This window comes from Hemitrygon akajei, chromosome 30, assembly GCF_048418815.1.
Source record: "Hemitrygon akajei chromosome 30, sHemAka1.3, whole genome shotgun sequence".
In the NCBI taxonomy this organism is placed as follows: domain Eukaryota; kingdom Metazoa; phylum Chordata; class Chondrichthyes; order Myliobatiformes; family Dasyatidae; genus Hemitrygon; species Hemitrygon akajei.
In genome coordinates, this window is record NC_133153.1 from 24140845 (window position 1) to 24153860 (window position 13016).

Below are 13016 nucleotides of genomic sequence, written 5' to 3' on the forward strand. Positions count from 1 at the left end.
TTGCTGACCTTTGTTTGCTGTATGTGTTAACCTTCTACTTACCCATACCAGTCTGTTTTGCCCAGGTCTTGTGTTGTATGTATTTGCTTTCCTTCGTTATTTGACGATATGGAAAGGAAATTGCACGGTCATTAACAGGCAGCCCCTCCTATAATTTTGACACAAGCACAAGAGACTCTGCAGATGATGGAAATCTTGAGCAACGCGCACAAGCTGCTGGAGGAGCTTGTCTGTGGAAGGGAGTAAACAGTGTACATTTCAGACCAAGACCAATCATCAGGACTTGACTCATGACTCTTTCTGGTCCTGATGAAGAGACTCAGCCCGAAAAGTTGACTGTTTACTGCTGCCTGGCCTGCTGAATTCCTCCAGCAAATTGTGCATCTGACTTTGACAGAGTGAGGATCATTGATGAATTGTGCCTAAGAAACGGATCTGTGGAATTCCAACTAATGTATCTGGGATTTTGTGGTCTCTCAAAAACAATAATCATCTTCCCAATCCCCATTGACATTGGTTTCCCAGGATGGATTCTCCTGATCAGCCTGATTAGGACTCCTTGTTGCCAAGATCGTTTAACCATTGCCAAGTTAATCTCATCTTTCACATTGAAGGACAAGATTTCTCTGTCTGACTACTGAAGATGAATGTTGTAGGTATTTTTTTCCTGTAGAATTTAATTAATTTTTTGATAGCTGTTAAATGCTCTTGCCTACCCTGTTAAATCATCTTCATCAGAAAAACTCAGGATTACCCCCAAACGGATTTTGATGTAGCAGAGTGATGTCTTGTTCCCAAGGATTTATGAGCTGTACTCTTGAGCTAGGATCTCAGAGAGATGCAAGTCCAAAACCTACAGGCTTTCTCCTCTCTCACACGAGGTTGGGTGAAGTTGCAGCTGTCTATATTCTTTGATTACTACCTTTCAATCCCTGTATTGAGGGCCTATCTCATACAAGAGCACTTTGAAATATCAAACTTTCTGTGTCATTACATTTGTAGTGAAGTTTAACATGGGCTCTCTGTATCAGACGTAAACTGACTACTCTTGTACTCTTTTCCCTTCTCCCCACTTGTTCCCTGCACTTTCTTTCCAGTCCTGATGAAAGGTCTCGGCCCAAATCGTTGACTGTTTATTCTCCATAGATATTTCCAGGCCTGCTGAGTTCCTCCTGTATTGTTTTGTATGTTGCTCAAAATTTCCATCATCTGCTGAGTCTCTCATGTTTACACTGGCAAATGATGTGTTGAAAAACTCCACTCATAACTTTTATGTTGTATCAGTGCAGTAAGGTCACCTTCTCACAATACTCTGCTGTTCCTCAGAATCGTTGGAGAGAAGGAATGAAGAAGAGACCAAACAGCTTCAGATTGACCTCAATGACGAGCGATCTCGGTATCAGTCTTTGCTTAACGAGTTCTGCAAACTGGAGGAGCGCTATGATAACCTAAAAGAGGAGATGTCTTTAGTTGTAAGTATCTTAAATACACTGATCTTTATCAAAAAAAATTCTTAGCGTAAGTGGCTGGGATCTTGTTGGTAAGTTCTGATAGTTCCATGCAGGAGCATTACACATTGACTAAAGCAGAGACTTGGCCTTACTCAGCAGTCTGTCTGTTTGGGAATCTCCATTGTGATGAGGCTCCAGCATTGGTCATGGGGCATCAGCTTTCCAATCACGTTTAAGGGTAAACAGGGCAAAACATCCGCCGCCTACTTCAGTGGGAGTTGTAGGCCTGTAGGAAGAGAGGAAATCAAGTTCAAACGATGTCGTCTTTTTTTTTCAGTGGTTTTATTTATGTTAATTTTAATACTTCTGAAAATTCTGGTATGTTTACGGTCAGTGTGAAGTTTTGGAGTGGGATTTCCTCACTCTGTCATTCCAGGCTCTGTTTCTGCATGGGGTCTTGTCACTAGACGTATTTCTAGCGAGGTTGGCGCATTTGGGTATGGAGTCGTCGTGGGTGGGCAGCTAGTGATGCCAATCTCCAGGCAAATATCTGGAGCACGGTTTTACCACCAAAGTGGGATAACTTTTTTGGCTTCCTTGCTTTCACATCCTATAAACTGCAGATATCCCCCTCAATGGCACAGTGTGTTTTTCCCAAGCATCAGCTTCTTCCTCTTGAACGCCCACCATTGTTTCCATTCTGCTGTGACCCTATTCCATCTCTGAAGCTTCCAACCCCTGGGTTCCACATACCCTACTCCTCTTACACCAATTTCACTTTCTAATTTCTGCTTTGCGATTGGACTTGGAGTTCTGTAGCACAGAAGCAGGCCCTATGGCTCAACTGGTTCATGCTGACCAAATGCCCCATCCAAACCAGTCCTATATACTAGCATTTGACCCCTTCTATCTAAGCCTTTCTGATCCATGTACCTGTCCAACTGTCTTTCAAAAGTTGTTATTGTATCTGCCTCAACCACTTCCTCTAACAGCTCATTCTACATATATACCACCCTTTCTGTGGGAAAAAAAAATAAGCTGCTGTTAGATCTTTCCCTTCTCATCTTAAACCTTCATCCTCTAGTTCCTGGTTCCATAATCCTGGGGTAAAAAGACTAATTGCATTCACCCCGTCTTTCCTCCTCCTTCAGCGCATCACCCCTACTGGGATATAGGCAGCTGACAGCAGATTGCCAGAGTCCTCTGTCCTAGGCCAGTCCTTCAAGTTGACCCAGGTGTAGCCCGTCGTGGTGTCCTTCCTCTCCCAGGGATGGGGTCTTCGGAGCTTCTGTTGGCTCCTGTAGCTTGGGGTTTTTATGAGATGAGGTTGTTAGCACTATGTCCAGTCCTGCTCCTTCCACAGCCTATGCCCCCTCATGATCTTATACACCTCCACAAGATCACTGCTCAATCTCCTGAACTACAAGGAATGAAGTCCTAGCCTGTCCAACCTTTTGTTTTTCAAGTACTTATCCGGGCTACTTGTACTGATGCTGAATAAAAACCCTGTAATTCTGTCTGAATCCAGATAGCTTGGAGGTCCTCTTCAACACAATCCTCATCTTTCTGTGACTTGTTCTGACATATTCTGAACATGAGGTGCATTACGGGTACAGTATTCCTTTGGGCAATATTGGTCCAGAAAGTCTTATTTTCTTTGCCTACATCTCTCCCCTTTCCCTGACCTACCTGGGAGATATCAGTACCTGGCTCATGGGAATCTCCACAAGCCCCATGTGTGCTCAGCAGAGTTCCCCGGATTTGGTTAAGTTACTCATTGAGGACACACTCCTGTTACAGAGCATAACGAAACCTGGTCACAGAAGGACGGACTCGACCCACAGCAGCAATGAGTCAGAGTACACCTACAACTCCCTGCTTTCCTCAGAGCCTGGAGAACCGGAGGATGTGACAAGAAGAACAGAGGTGGGTTCCGTTCTTAATGTGCAGCCGCCCCAGAGGTAGAACTAGGGCCAGACTGGAGAAAGGCAAGGTTAGGTGTGATACTTCTGAAAACAATGGGCTGTAGCTGGTTAGATCTTCACCAGTGACTTAGATAAAAGGGAAGAAGATCTAGTCTTCAGGATACCGATCATATAAAGCCAGGCAAGATTGCAAGCTGTGAGGAATATGCAGACTGCAAAGGTACATAATTGGATTGAGTGGGCAAGAGCGTTGCTAGAATATAATATGCAAAAGTTATCTGTGTTTTTAGGAATGTAGAAAAGATGAATCTTTTATAGGTTAAGGGAAGGGAACTGTTGGAATTTGGAAGGATATTCATGAAGTTATACTCATATTGTGATGTTACTCAATGGTACTCCAAGCCATTAAGAAAAATGTGTTACCCTGGTGTTTAAGTCAGTTGTATAGGGCCTTGATTGAATGTATCGAGTTTTGTACACATTTTTGCTTTCTTTTACCCAAATAAGTATTTGCTTTCAGTGAAGGATTGTGCATTAGAGGGTCAGGAGGTGGAATTTGGGGGGTGGGGGGCTGCAATTGCTAATGAGGAGAGAAAGAAGGAAGGAGAAAATTGATTTTGAGAGAGAACTTGTATGTAATAACAGAACAAACAGTAAACTCCAGACATACAGTATAACAAGAGAGTGGCTAGTATATTTGTGGAACTTCCAGAGAGTAGGGAACAAGGAGATGCAGCGAAGTTAAGCTCCAAGTTTTAAAGTACAGTTATTATCAAAGTTTGTATGCACTCTCCAACTTTGAGATTCTTCTTCCCACGGACAGCCACAAAATAAAGAAATGGAACCTGTTCAAAGAAAAACATCGAAGGTTCATTTATTGTCTAAGTATACAACTCTGAAGTTCTTCTTCACTGCGTAGCCACAAAACCAAGAAAGAAATGAAAGGCAGCACAATCATCAACCCCCAAAGCTTTCCTCTCCGCACAAAAAAAACCCAGAAAAGGCACTTCAACCCCCAAATCTCTCCTCCCACAATGCGCAAAAAGAAAAGAGAACAAATCATGCATACGACAAAAAAAAAGAGCTAAAAGCACAAGAATATAAAACACCAAACCACAAATCATCCATCCGGTCCAGGCATATTCAGTTCACTTCAATCTAGCTTGTTAATTTCAGCTGCAGAGTAACAATCTGATACTTTTTACGATATGTTTTGCTTTGGACTTCAGCATGGAGTGCACAACAAACATCCAGATGACTACAGATGGGTTAGTTTTAAATAGCTTGAAAGAACTTCGAATAATCCCAATCATGAGGGATAAAGTATTAGAAAAACACATGGGTCTAAAGGTCTACAAGTCACTGGGATCCAATGGTCTGCACCCTGCTGTTTTAAAGTGGCTGCAGAGGTAGTGAACTCACTGAATTCTGGATAGTATGAAGGGAATTGGAAAACATCAATTGTGACTCCCTTGTTCAAGGAGGGATAAAGATGAAAGATGGGAAAATATGTCATTGTTTAGCATGTATTTCTGGCAAGGTGCTGTAGTTAGTAACCAAAGACACAATAGCTAATGGTTTAGGCATAGCTTATTCAGAGTGTATCATATACTGTTCTGCTTGTCGTAGGAGTTTCCAGACCAGAAAGGAACTTTGGATATGTCGCTGTTCCTGAAGCTGCAGAAGCGCGTGACTGAGCTGGAGCAAGAGAAACAGGCCTTGCAGGAAGAATTGGACGGAAAGGAGGAACAGGCACTTAGAAGCAAAAAGGTAATGGCCAGTGCCGGACTGGCCTCTCAGTGGTCCGACATTAAACTATTTGGATGAACAGGAGATATTCCGATGCCAGGATTCATTGTATTGTATTCATGCTGACCGTGAGACGGGAGGTTGTATTTTATCAGATGCAGCTCCGCGTACCTGTAGTTCATTGTATGGTCTCCTGCTGATAGAGGACATTTAACATCACATACTCTCTCCATTAGCTGGCCGGTCTTGTGGTGGCATCCGCACCGGAACTTGAGCGAGTGGTCTCAGTTTCAAATCCGGCCAGCTCCTTGCATGCTTTCTGTCCGTGCTGGGTTGAGTGTTGGGACTAGCATATCGGCCTCTTTTTAAAAAAAGACAAAATCTAAAGAAACAGCCAGAAGCTCCCAAAGTGCCACAAGGCGTAGAAAGGAACAATGAAACAAATTCTCTCAGGCTCCACTCAGTCCATCTGGGCACAAGATGCAGACGCCGGAAATCTTGAGTGACACACACACACAACGCAGAAAGAACTCAGCAAGTCAGGCAGCTTCTATGGAGGGAAATAAATAGTTGACTTTTTGCGACAAAACTCTTCATCGGGTGAAGAATCTTAGCCCGAAATGTTGACTGTTTATTCCTTCCATGGATCCAGCCTGTTTTGCAGAGTTCCTCTGGTATTTTGTCTGTGTTGCTCAGTATGTCTTTTATAGACATAGACAAGGTGAAGTTTGATTCCTTCATCTGACAGGAAGAGAGCACTGCTCCCTTTGAACCCATGCAGTTACGTTACGGATGCCTCTTAGCTCCAACTTATCTTTGACTCAATCACTTGATACTGTCAGTGAATTAAGGAGAAGTCTCCAGCATAACAATGTCACCACAGTAGCATCGCAGTTAGCACCACGCTGTTACAGCTCGGATGCGTTGGAAATCCGAGTTCAATTCCGGCGCCATCCGTAAGGAGTCAGTACGTCCTCGCCCATGGAATGCGTGTGCCTTCTCCGGGCGCTTGGGTTTCCTCCCGTTTTCCAAAAACGTGCCGGTTGGTAGGTTAATTGGTCATTGTAAATTGTGTTGTGATTAGGCTGGGATTAAACGGGGGGTTGTTGGGCTGCGCAGCTTGAAGGGCTGGAAGGGCCTATCCAGTGCTGTATCTCAATGAATAAAGAAATGTCAATGGTCCATCATCCACTGGATGGTGGTTGGGGGGGGGGGGGGGGGGGAATGTCTCCTCTTTCCCATGTGGTCAGGGGCTCCCAACTGAGTGATTCCAGTCTTACGTTTAAGGTGACCTTTTGTTCTGAACGCTTCCACTACAGAAAGTTGCTTCCCTCTATTTACCTTGCTCAGTCCCCCTCTACAGGTTTCAGGTACCTGATTCAGACGATCCGTCAGCCAGCCAGACCCAAGATAGGACACCAAGTTCATCTGACATCCCAGCCTAACCCTGTTAGCCTTGGAGTCTATTCTGCACCATCATCTTCCAAGGTCGCTCCACTCTCTTGGTGCGGGGCAGAGCTCAGACTCCCAGTGGAAGCTGAACCAACTTCTAAGTGAACGCTGCTGCCTCCTGCTGGTTGCGGCATGCAGGAGCTTTTCCTTTTGGACACGGGGCTAAGTTTTTATTTGGGGCTCATAATACCTTACTGTGATTGTTCTGTTCGTAGAAAGCAGTCAAACCGGCAGGATGAAATGGAAGAGAGCAGTGTCCAGGCAAGGGTTAAGTAGTTTCTCAGTACATTGACATAAACTGACCGTGGGTTTCAAGCCCCCTCAAACCGAATGTTGAAAGAACTTTGGAGGAGGGAGGGTGATGGTTTCTGAAATAATGGAGGGCAGGTTCCAGTGCGTTCCTGGATGTCGGTTGTACATCTTTAATGACGGACATGAAAAAAATTACAGAACAGGTTTGTGTCAATCAATTTCCATTCTACTTGGTCGTCCAATAGATATTTGTGTTTCTTACCAGGAGGCAGAAGAGCAGTTACTTAAAGCCAGGGGCGCTGAGCTGGAGTACGAATCTCTGAAGGTAGGCTGTGATTTTTTTCCTGCTGTTGTAAGTGTAGGATGGGTCGTGGTGGTTAGAGAAAATCCTTTTGCTTATTAAAATGAGAGAGCTATAGGAGCTTTCTCAGGCTCTGCTTCATCGACTGGGTTTCACTCAGCAGTGAGAAGGAGCTACAAAAATAGTCCTACCTCGTTCATACCATTAATAGCATTGGCTGCAGGTGCTCGAGATCCCTCCAGTAAGTTACAGAAGAAATGGGAGCTAAAATAGACGCCTTTGGAACCTATCCACACTCATTGCTTTATTTATTCAGTCTCAGGATGCTGGTTAAATCTGCATTTGTTGTTTACCCCTAATCGTTTCCATAACTGTTGTGTGTTGGAACATCTTGGAGAGCTGTTAAGAGCTGACCGCGATGGTGGGCCTGGAAATCAGTACGATTGTGGCCGATCTAAATCTAACCATCGTTCTGCTTTCAATGCCCCTTGTTCTAAAGATCCACAACCCTCTGACAAAAAAACATCAGCTCATTTCTCTCTTAAGTGGACAATCCCTCAATTCTACATAGCCACCAGTCTGAGATTCTCCCACAAATAAGGATGGCAGATTTCCTTTCCTTAAGGCAGGGGTTCCCAACTTTTTTTGTTAATGCCATGGACCCCTACCATTAACTAAAGGGCCTGTGGATCCCACGTTGGGAATTGAGGGAGTGAATGTGGCTAATTGACTATCTCATCTGGACATTCCTGCCCGTTATGATGCCTTCAGGGTTCTTCCTGAGAATCTCCAAGTGAATATTTGGGAATGGTTGTCATATCCTTTCACTTTAGAAATGATGCCGCAATATAATTCTCTGCTCTGGTAAGAAAATTCAGGACTGGATCCTGAAGCCTATGATCCAACAAGAGAAATGCTTCCTGCGTGATATTGTGGTTAAAATATTCCACGGAATTTCCCCACTAAAGCTAGGGACTACTCTTTAAAAAAACAGTGTTAACTTTGCTTCTGTCGGATGGCAAAAAGATAGGAGGCCTTCAATATGGTACTTGTGCCAACACCAAGTGGGTGGAGTAGCTTCTTTGTAGATAACGTTGGAGCTGTTATACCAATTGAAATTCAACAAAGCTAAACTGCACTTGCTTTTTTTTTACTGTGTAAAGTGCAATCAGCATTTGTCATCTTTTAAATATTAGACCCAATGGCACTTGTAACATCACTTACACCACTCCCTGTGGTAGGTTAGTTAGTGTGATGATGTATGCTATAGTCTAGGCAGTTACTGTCCTTGATGGTCTGTGCTTGATAAATAAATGAGTCATTAATTAACTCAGATCTACAATACAATGATAATCTTTTGTCTGGCTATTTTCTACATCTTATGAAAAGACATCAGCCTGAAATACTAGCTCTGCCACATTTTCTACTGCACACTACCTTGTCCCCTGCGTGATTCCAGCAAGTTTCAAAATAACCCCAATTCTACAATATTGAAATACATTTAAAAGCAAAAACAAGCACAGATGTACAAAGTGCTAGTGGATCTCCACAGCTTCTGTGGAAATGAATTAAAAAGTCAACTTTTCAAGTTGAGGTCCTTCATCAGGACTGGGTAGGAATTGCAAAGTCTGGCTTCTTTCACCTTCCTTTCCAGTCCTGAAATGTCGACGGTTCACCAGGTTATTCAGTCACTGTGATGTGTTATCTATGAGGTATTGTACCGATCCTTGTATCATAGGACAATGATATTTTGGCCTCTGGATTTGTTGCCAGCTCCCATAGCAACCCCATTTCTTCACTCATTTTCCCTTCAATCTATTCTCTCACTTCACTAGCAACTAGCAGCACGAGAATATGGGTTAGAATAACTTCTAGGATCCCCCTACCAACTAGAGAGCTTGATCTGTCCATTGGGTTTGTAGATTCACAATTTGTACATTTGAATCATGAGATTCTTAAGATGCTGGAAGTCCAGAGCAACACATACAAATTGCTGGATGAACTCAGCAGGCTGGGTAGCATCTATGGAGTAATTCAGTCCCTCCCGTCATATCATGGTCACATGAAGCCATGGGAGCAGGTGGTGGATGGTTGTATGAGCAGCTGGTGTATATCACAAGTCCTGGGTATGCGACCACTGATGCAGGCAGACAATCTGTGCAGAGTATTGATAATGGCTGGGAAAGGGATGGGAAGTTCAAGGGGGATATTAGAGGAAGGTTTTTTTACTCAGAGAGTGGTTGGTGTGTGGAATGCACTGCCTGAGTCAGTGGTGGAGGCAGATACACTAGTGAAATTTAAGAGACTACTAGACAGGTATATGGAGGAATTTAAGGTGGGGGGATATATGGGAGGCAGGGTTTAAGGGTCGGCACAACATTGTGGGCTGAAGGGCCTGTATTGTGCTGTACTATTCTATGTTCTATGTACCTGTCTTGTAAAGACACTGCTCAGAAGAAGGCAATGGCAAACCACTTCTGTAGAGCGTGGTCATGGATGGAGAAAAGAATAAGAAGAGTTTATTAGCGGATTAAAGGTAGATGGAAGACTGATCCCCCACATCATGTGACATGGTACATCGTGATGATGATGTTAGGAGAAGGGCATTGTTAAACTGGAAGAGAGTGCAGAGACGATTTATGAAAACGCTGTTAAGACTTGAGGGCCTGAGTTATAGGGAGAAGGTGAGCAGGTGAGGACTTTATTCTTTGGCGTGTAAGAGTTTGAGCGGTGGCCTTATAGAGGTGTATAAAATGTTGGGGACATAGATAGGGTGAACGTACATGGTCATTTTTCCAAGGATGGAAAACCGTAAACCAGAAGATGTAAATTTATGATGGGAGGGGAAAGATTTAAAAGGGACCAAGGGGCTCCTTCTTCACACATTTGTATATGGACTGAGCTAAGAAAGTGAGACAGGTACAATAGCAGTGTTCAAAAGACATTTGGATTAAGTGCAGGGATAGTAGAAGTTTAGAGGGATCTGGTCCAAACCCAGCAAATGGAACTAGTTTGGTGGGTCCCACAATCAGCATGGACCAGAGGGGCTGAAGGGTCTGGTTTCTGTGCTGCTTTACTCTATGTTGTTGTTTATGGGAACTTGTTCGGCGTCTGTCTGTTGCCGTGTTTTCAATATTGTATTTAATCAATAATTCATTTGCTATGAAGTGCTGTGGTGTCCTCTGTGGTATTAGATAGTAATGTATAAATAAATTTATTTTTGTTCTAAATAATAGATATATTTAAAAAAAAAGCTCATTCTAAATGCCTCTAGTCTAGTCTGACTAAACTAATCCGCTTTTGATTTTAAAATTACTCAGTCTTTGCTGGGTTCCAAATTTTCAGACTTTTGAAAAATGAATGAGATTGTTCAGACCGAGCAGCTGCCAAGCGAGTGGGAAGTAGAGAGGTTGGTTTGAATCCCATCTGGCTTGGGTGCCAGGGTGGGTGAGTGTCTGTGGCACAGTGCCAGTTCGAAGGTGGCGTTTCCACAGTTCTCCGCACAGTGGTGTTTGCTGAAGGTAGGGAATGACCAACTGCGCCATCTGGTGGCAGCAAGCCAGATTTCCACTGGTGTCTATCGAATGTTGAATGGCCGAGAGAGTGGACGTGGACCGGGTGTTTCCTATAGTGGGGAAGTCTAGGACCAAAGGGCACAGCCTCAGAATAGATGGATGTCCCTTTAGAACAGAGATGAGGAGGAATTTCTTCAACCAGGGGATGGTAAATCTATGGAATTCATTGCCCCAGATGACTGTGGAGGTCAGGATACTGGGTATTTAAAGCAGAAGTTGATAGGCTTTTGTTAAGTAAGGGCATCAGAGGTTACGGTGGGAAGGCAGGAGAATGGGATTGAGAGGGATAATAAATCAGCCATACTGGAATGGTGGAGCAGAATTTGCCAAATGGCATAATTCTGCTACTCTCTCATGACCACACCAGTTCCACGTTATCCATCAGGGACAGGGGCATTGTCTTCCTACAGGTTGCCAGTGAGACACTCCCTTATTAATTACTACAACAACAATGTAAATGTACTACAACCATTAACTGAAAATAAACACGCAGTGCATCTGCAGCACGGAGCAACACGGAGAAAATGCTGGAGGAACTCAGCAGGTCAGGCAGCATCTATAGAGAGGAATAATGAAAGTTTTGGGCCGAGACCCATCATAAGGACTGGAAAAAAACGGGGGAGAGAGGACGAAAACCTCAGGGTGGGCAGAGAGACTTTGCTTTCTGTAGCAGAGGGCGAACTTTTCATTATGTCCTGCTGCTGAGGTATGAAGTATGATTGTATGAGGAATGAGGTATGGTTGTATGAGGTCCTGCTGCTAACGCCTGGTCCTTTCTGTGTTCTAGTTGGCCCTTAAATGGCAGACAGCAGGCTCTGAACCACCTTTCAGCACTGGTTCTGTTTGTGTTTCTTGGACAGTAAAAGAAACTCAAGGTCATTATGCTCTGAGTGAACAGGTCTTTGTATCTAAACAACATCTGATACATAAACACGAGAGAACCTGCAAATGCTGGAGGACGTCAGCAGGTCAGGCGGTATCTATGGTGGGGAATAAACGATCGGCATTTCAGACCGACACCTTTCTTCGGGACTGGAAAGGAAAGGGGGAAGAAGCCAGAATAAGAAGGGAGGGGGGAAAGGGAGAACAGCAAGCTAAGTAAGTGCCTTCTTTCATACGTCACTATTCCTTACAGGGCCTGTTCCTGTTTGCTCTACCTTCTTGATTTCTGATCTCCAAACATTTTCATTAGGCCAATCGAACCCCTTCTATCACAGCTACTAAATGGATTCATAATCGATTAGTGAAAATCCTTATTCTACTGTATATAAAAACACAAGAGCATTCAAAATCCTTCAAGCGTATTTGAAATTGCCAGTAGACTTGTGTTGAAACTTCAGCAATAAGTGTCTCTAAAATCCCTTCTATCCACTTGTGAATGAAGAATTAGCAGTATTTAGTTTGTACTGATTTGTACAAGATTATCAAGCCCTCAGATATAGGAACTAATTTCAGGGGACTTTCAAGTGTTTATCCAGAAGAGAAGAGGATTACTTTGTGTGTGTGTGTGTCTGTGCTTTGACTCACAGAGGCAAGAGTTGGAGTCGGAGAATAAGAAATTAAAGAATGAACTGAATGAGTTGCACAGAGCCCTGACGGACAAAAGCACCCCTCAGGCCACTGCTCCCGGTTCTCCTGCCTACAAAGTTCTGCTTGACCACCTGAATGCGGCGACAGAAGAGCTGGAGGTTCGCAAAGAGGAGGTTCTCATTCTCCGGTCCCAGCTCGTCAGCCAAAAGGAAGCCATGTCTTGCAAGGTACCTGAATATTAATCAGAAAGGAAAAACTGTGGCTAAAATCGGTTATTGCTCTACTTACTTTAAATTAGAACTTCTTATTTAACAATCCTATATTATTTTTATTTCCTTTTTCATCGTAATGTTTGAACTGTGCTTTAATGTTTGAATTCTAATGTTTTAATTCTTGTTTTCCCTCTGAACCTCATGCTTATCTCTAGGAGAGCAAGGTAAATGTTTTCCGTAGCCTGTCTCTGTTTCGATACCTTGGTATGTTAATGAAGAATATTTTTGCATTCCCATGCTATTTATCCACTGCCTTGGTATGCTGGGATTACAGGCAGGGATATTGTCCAGTTTTGGGAAGAGTGAGACGGTCACATAGCAAAGATGATCCCAGTATGCTATCCAAATCTGCCAGGTTTTACTCCTGTTACTGCTCAACTTAAGTGAGTGGCAACTCAAGAGCATTCGCAATAATCAACTACGTAGGCAAGGATTGGTGTTCAGCAGATCACTGGATGGGGAGGAGTGGCAGGTTTCCTGTCCTAGTGGGCTTAGATGGATTTTAAGGG

At 43.6% G+C, this 13016-nt stretch overlaps 1 protein-coding gene across 6 annotated transcripts in view; it reads left to right on the plus strand.

Moving 5' to 3' along the window:
• myo5aa (myosin VAa) overlaps nt 1–13016 on the plus strand; it is a 232756-nt gene that overhangs the window by 180557 nt on the left and 39183 nt on the right. For all 6 annotated transcript variants that reach the window (XM_073033131.1, XM_073033134.1, XM_073033135.1 and 3 more), the window contains exons 24-28: nt 1327–1472; nt 3252–3377; nt 5006–5146; nt 7095–7154; nt 12235–12462. In XM_073033131.1, the coding sequence (XP_072889232.1) occupies nt 1327–1472; nt 3252–3377; nt 5006–5146; nt 7095–7154; nt 12235–12462 (701 nt within the window). The remainder of the gene's footprint in view (nt 1–1326; nt 1473–3251; nt 3378–5005; nt 5147–7094; nt 7155–12234; nt 12463–13016) is intronic.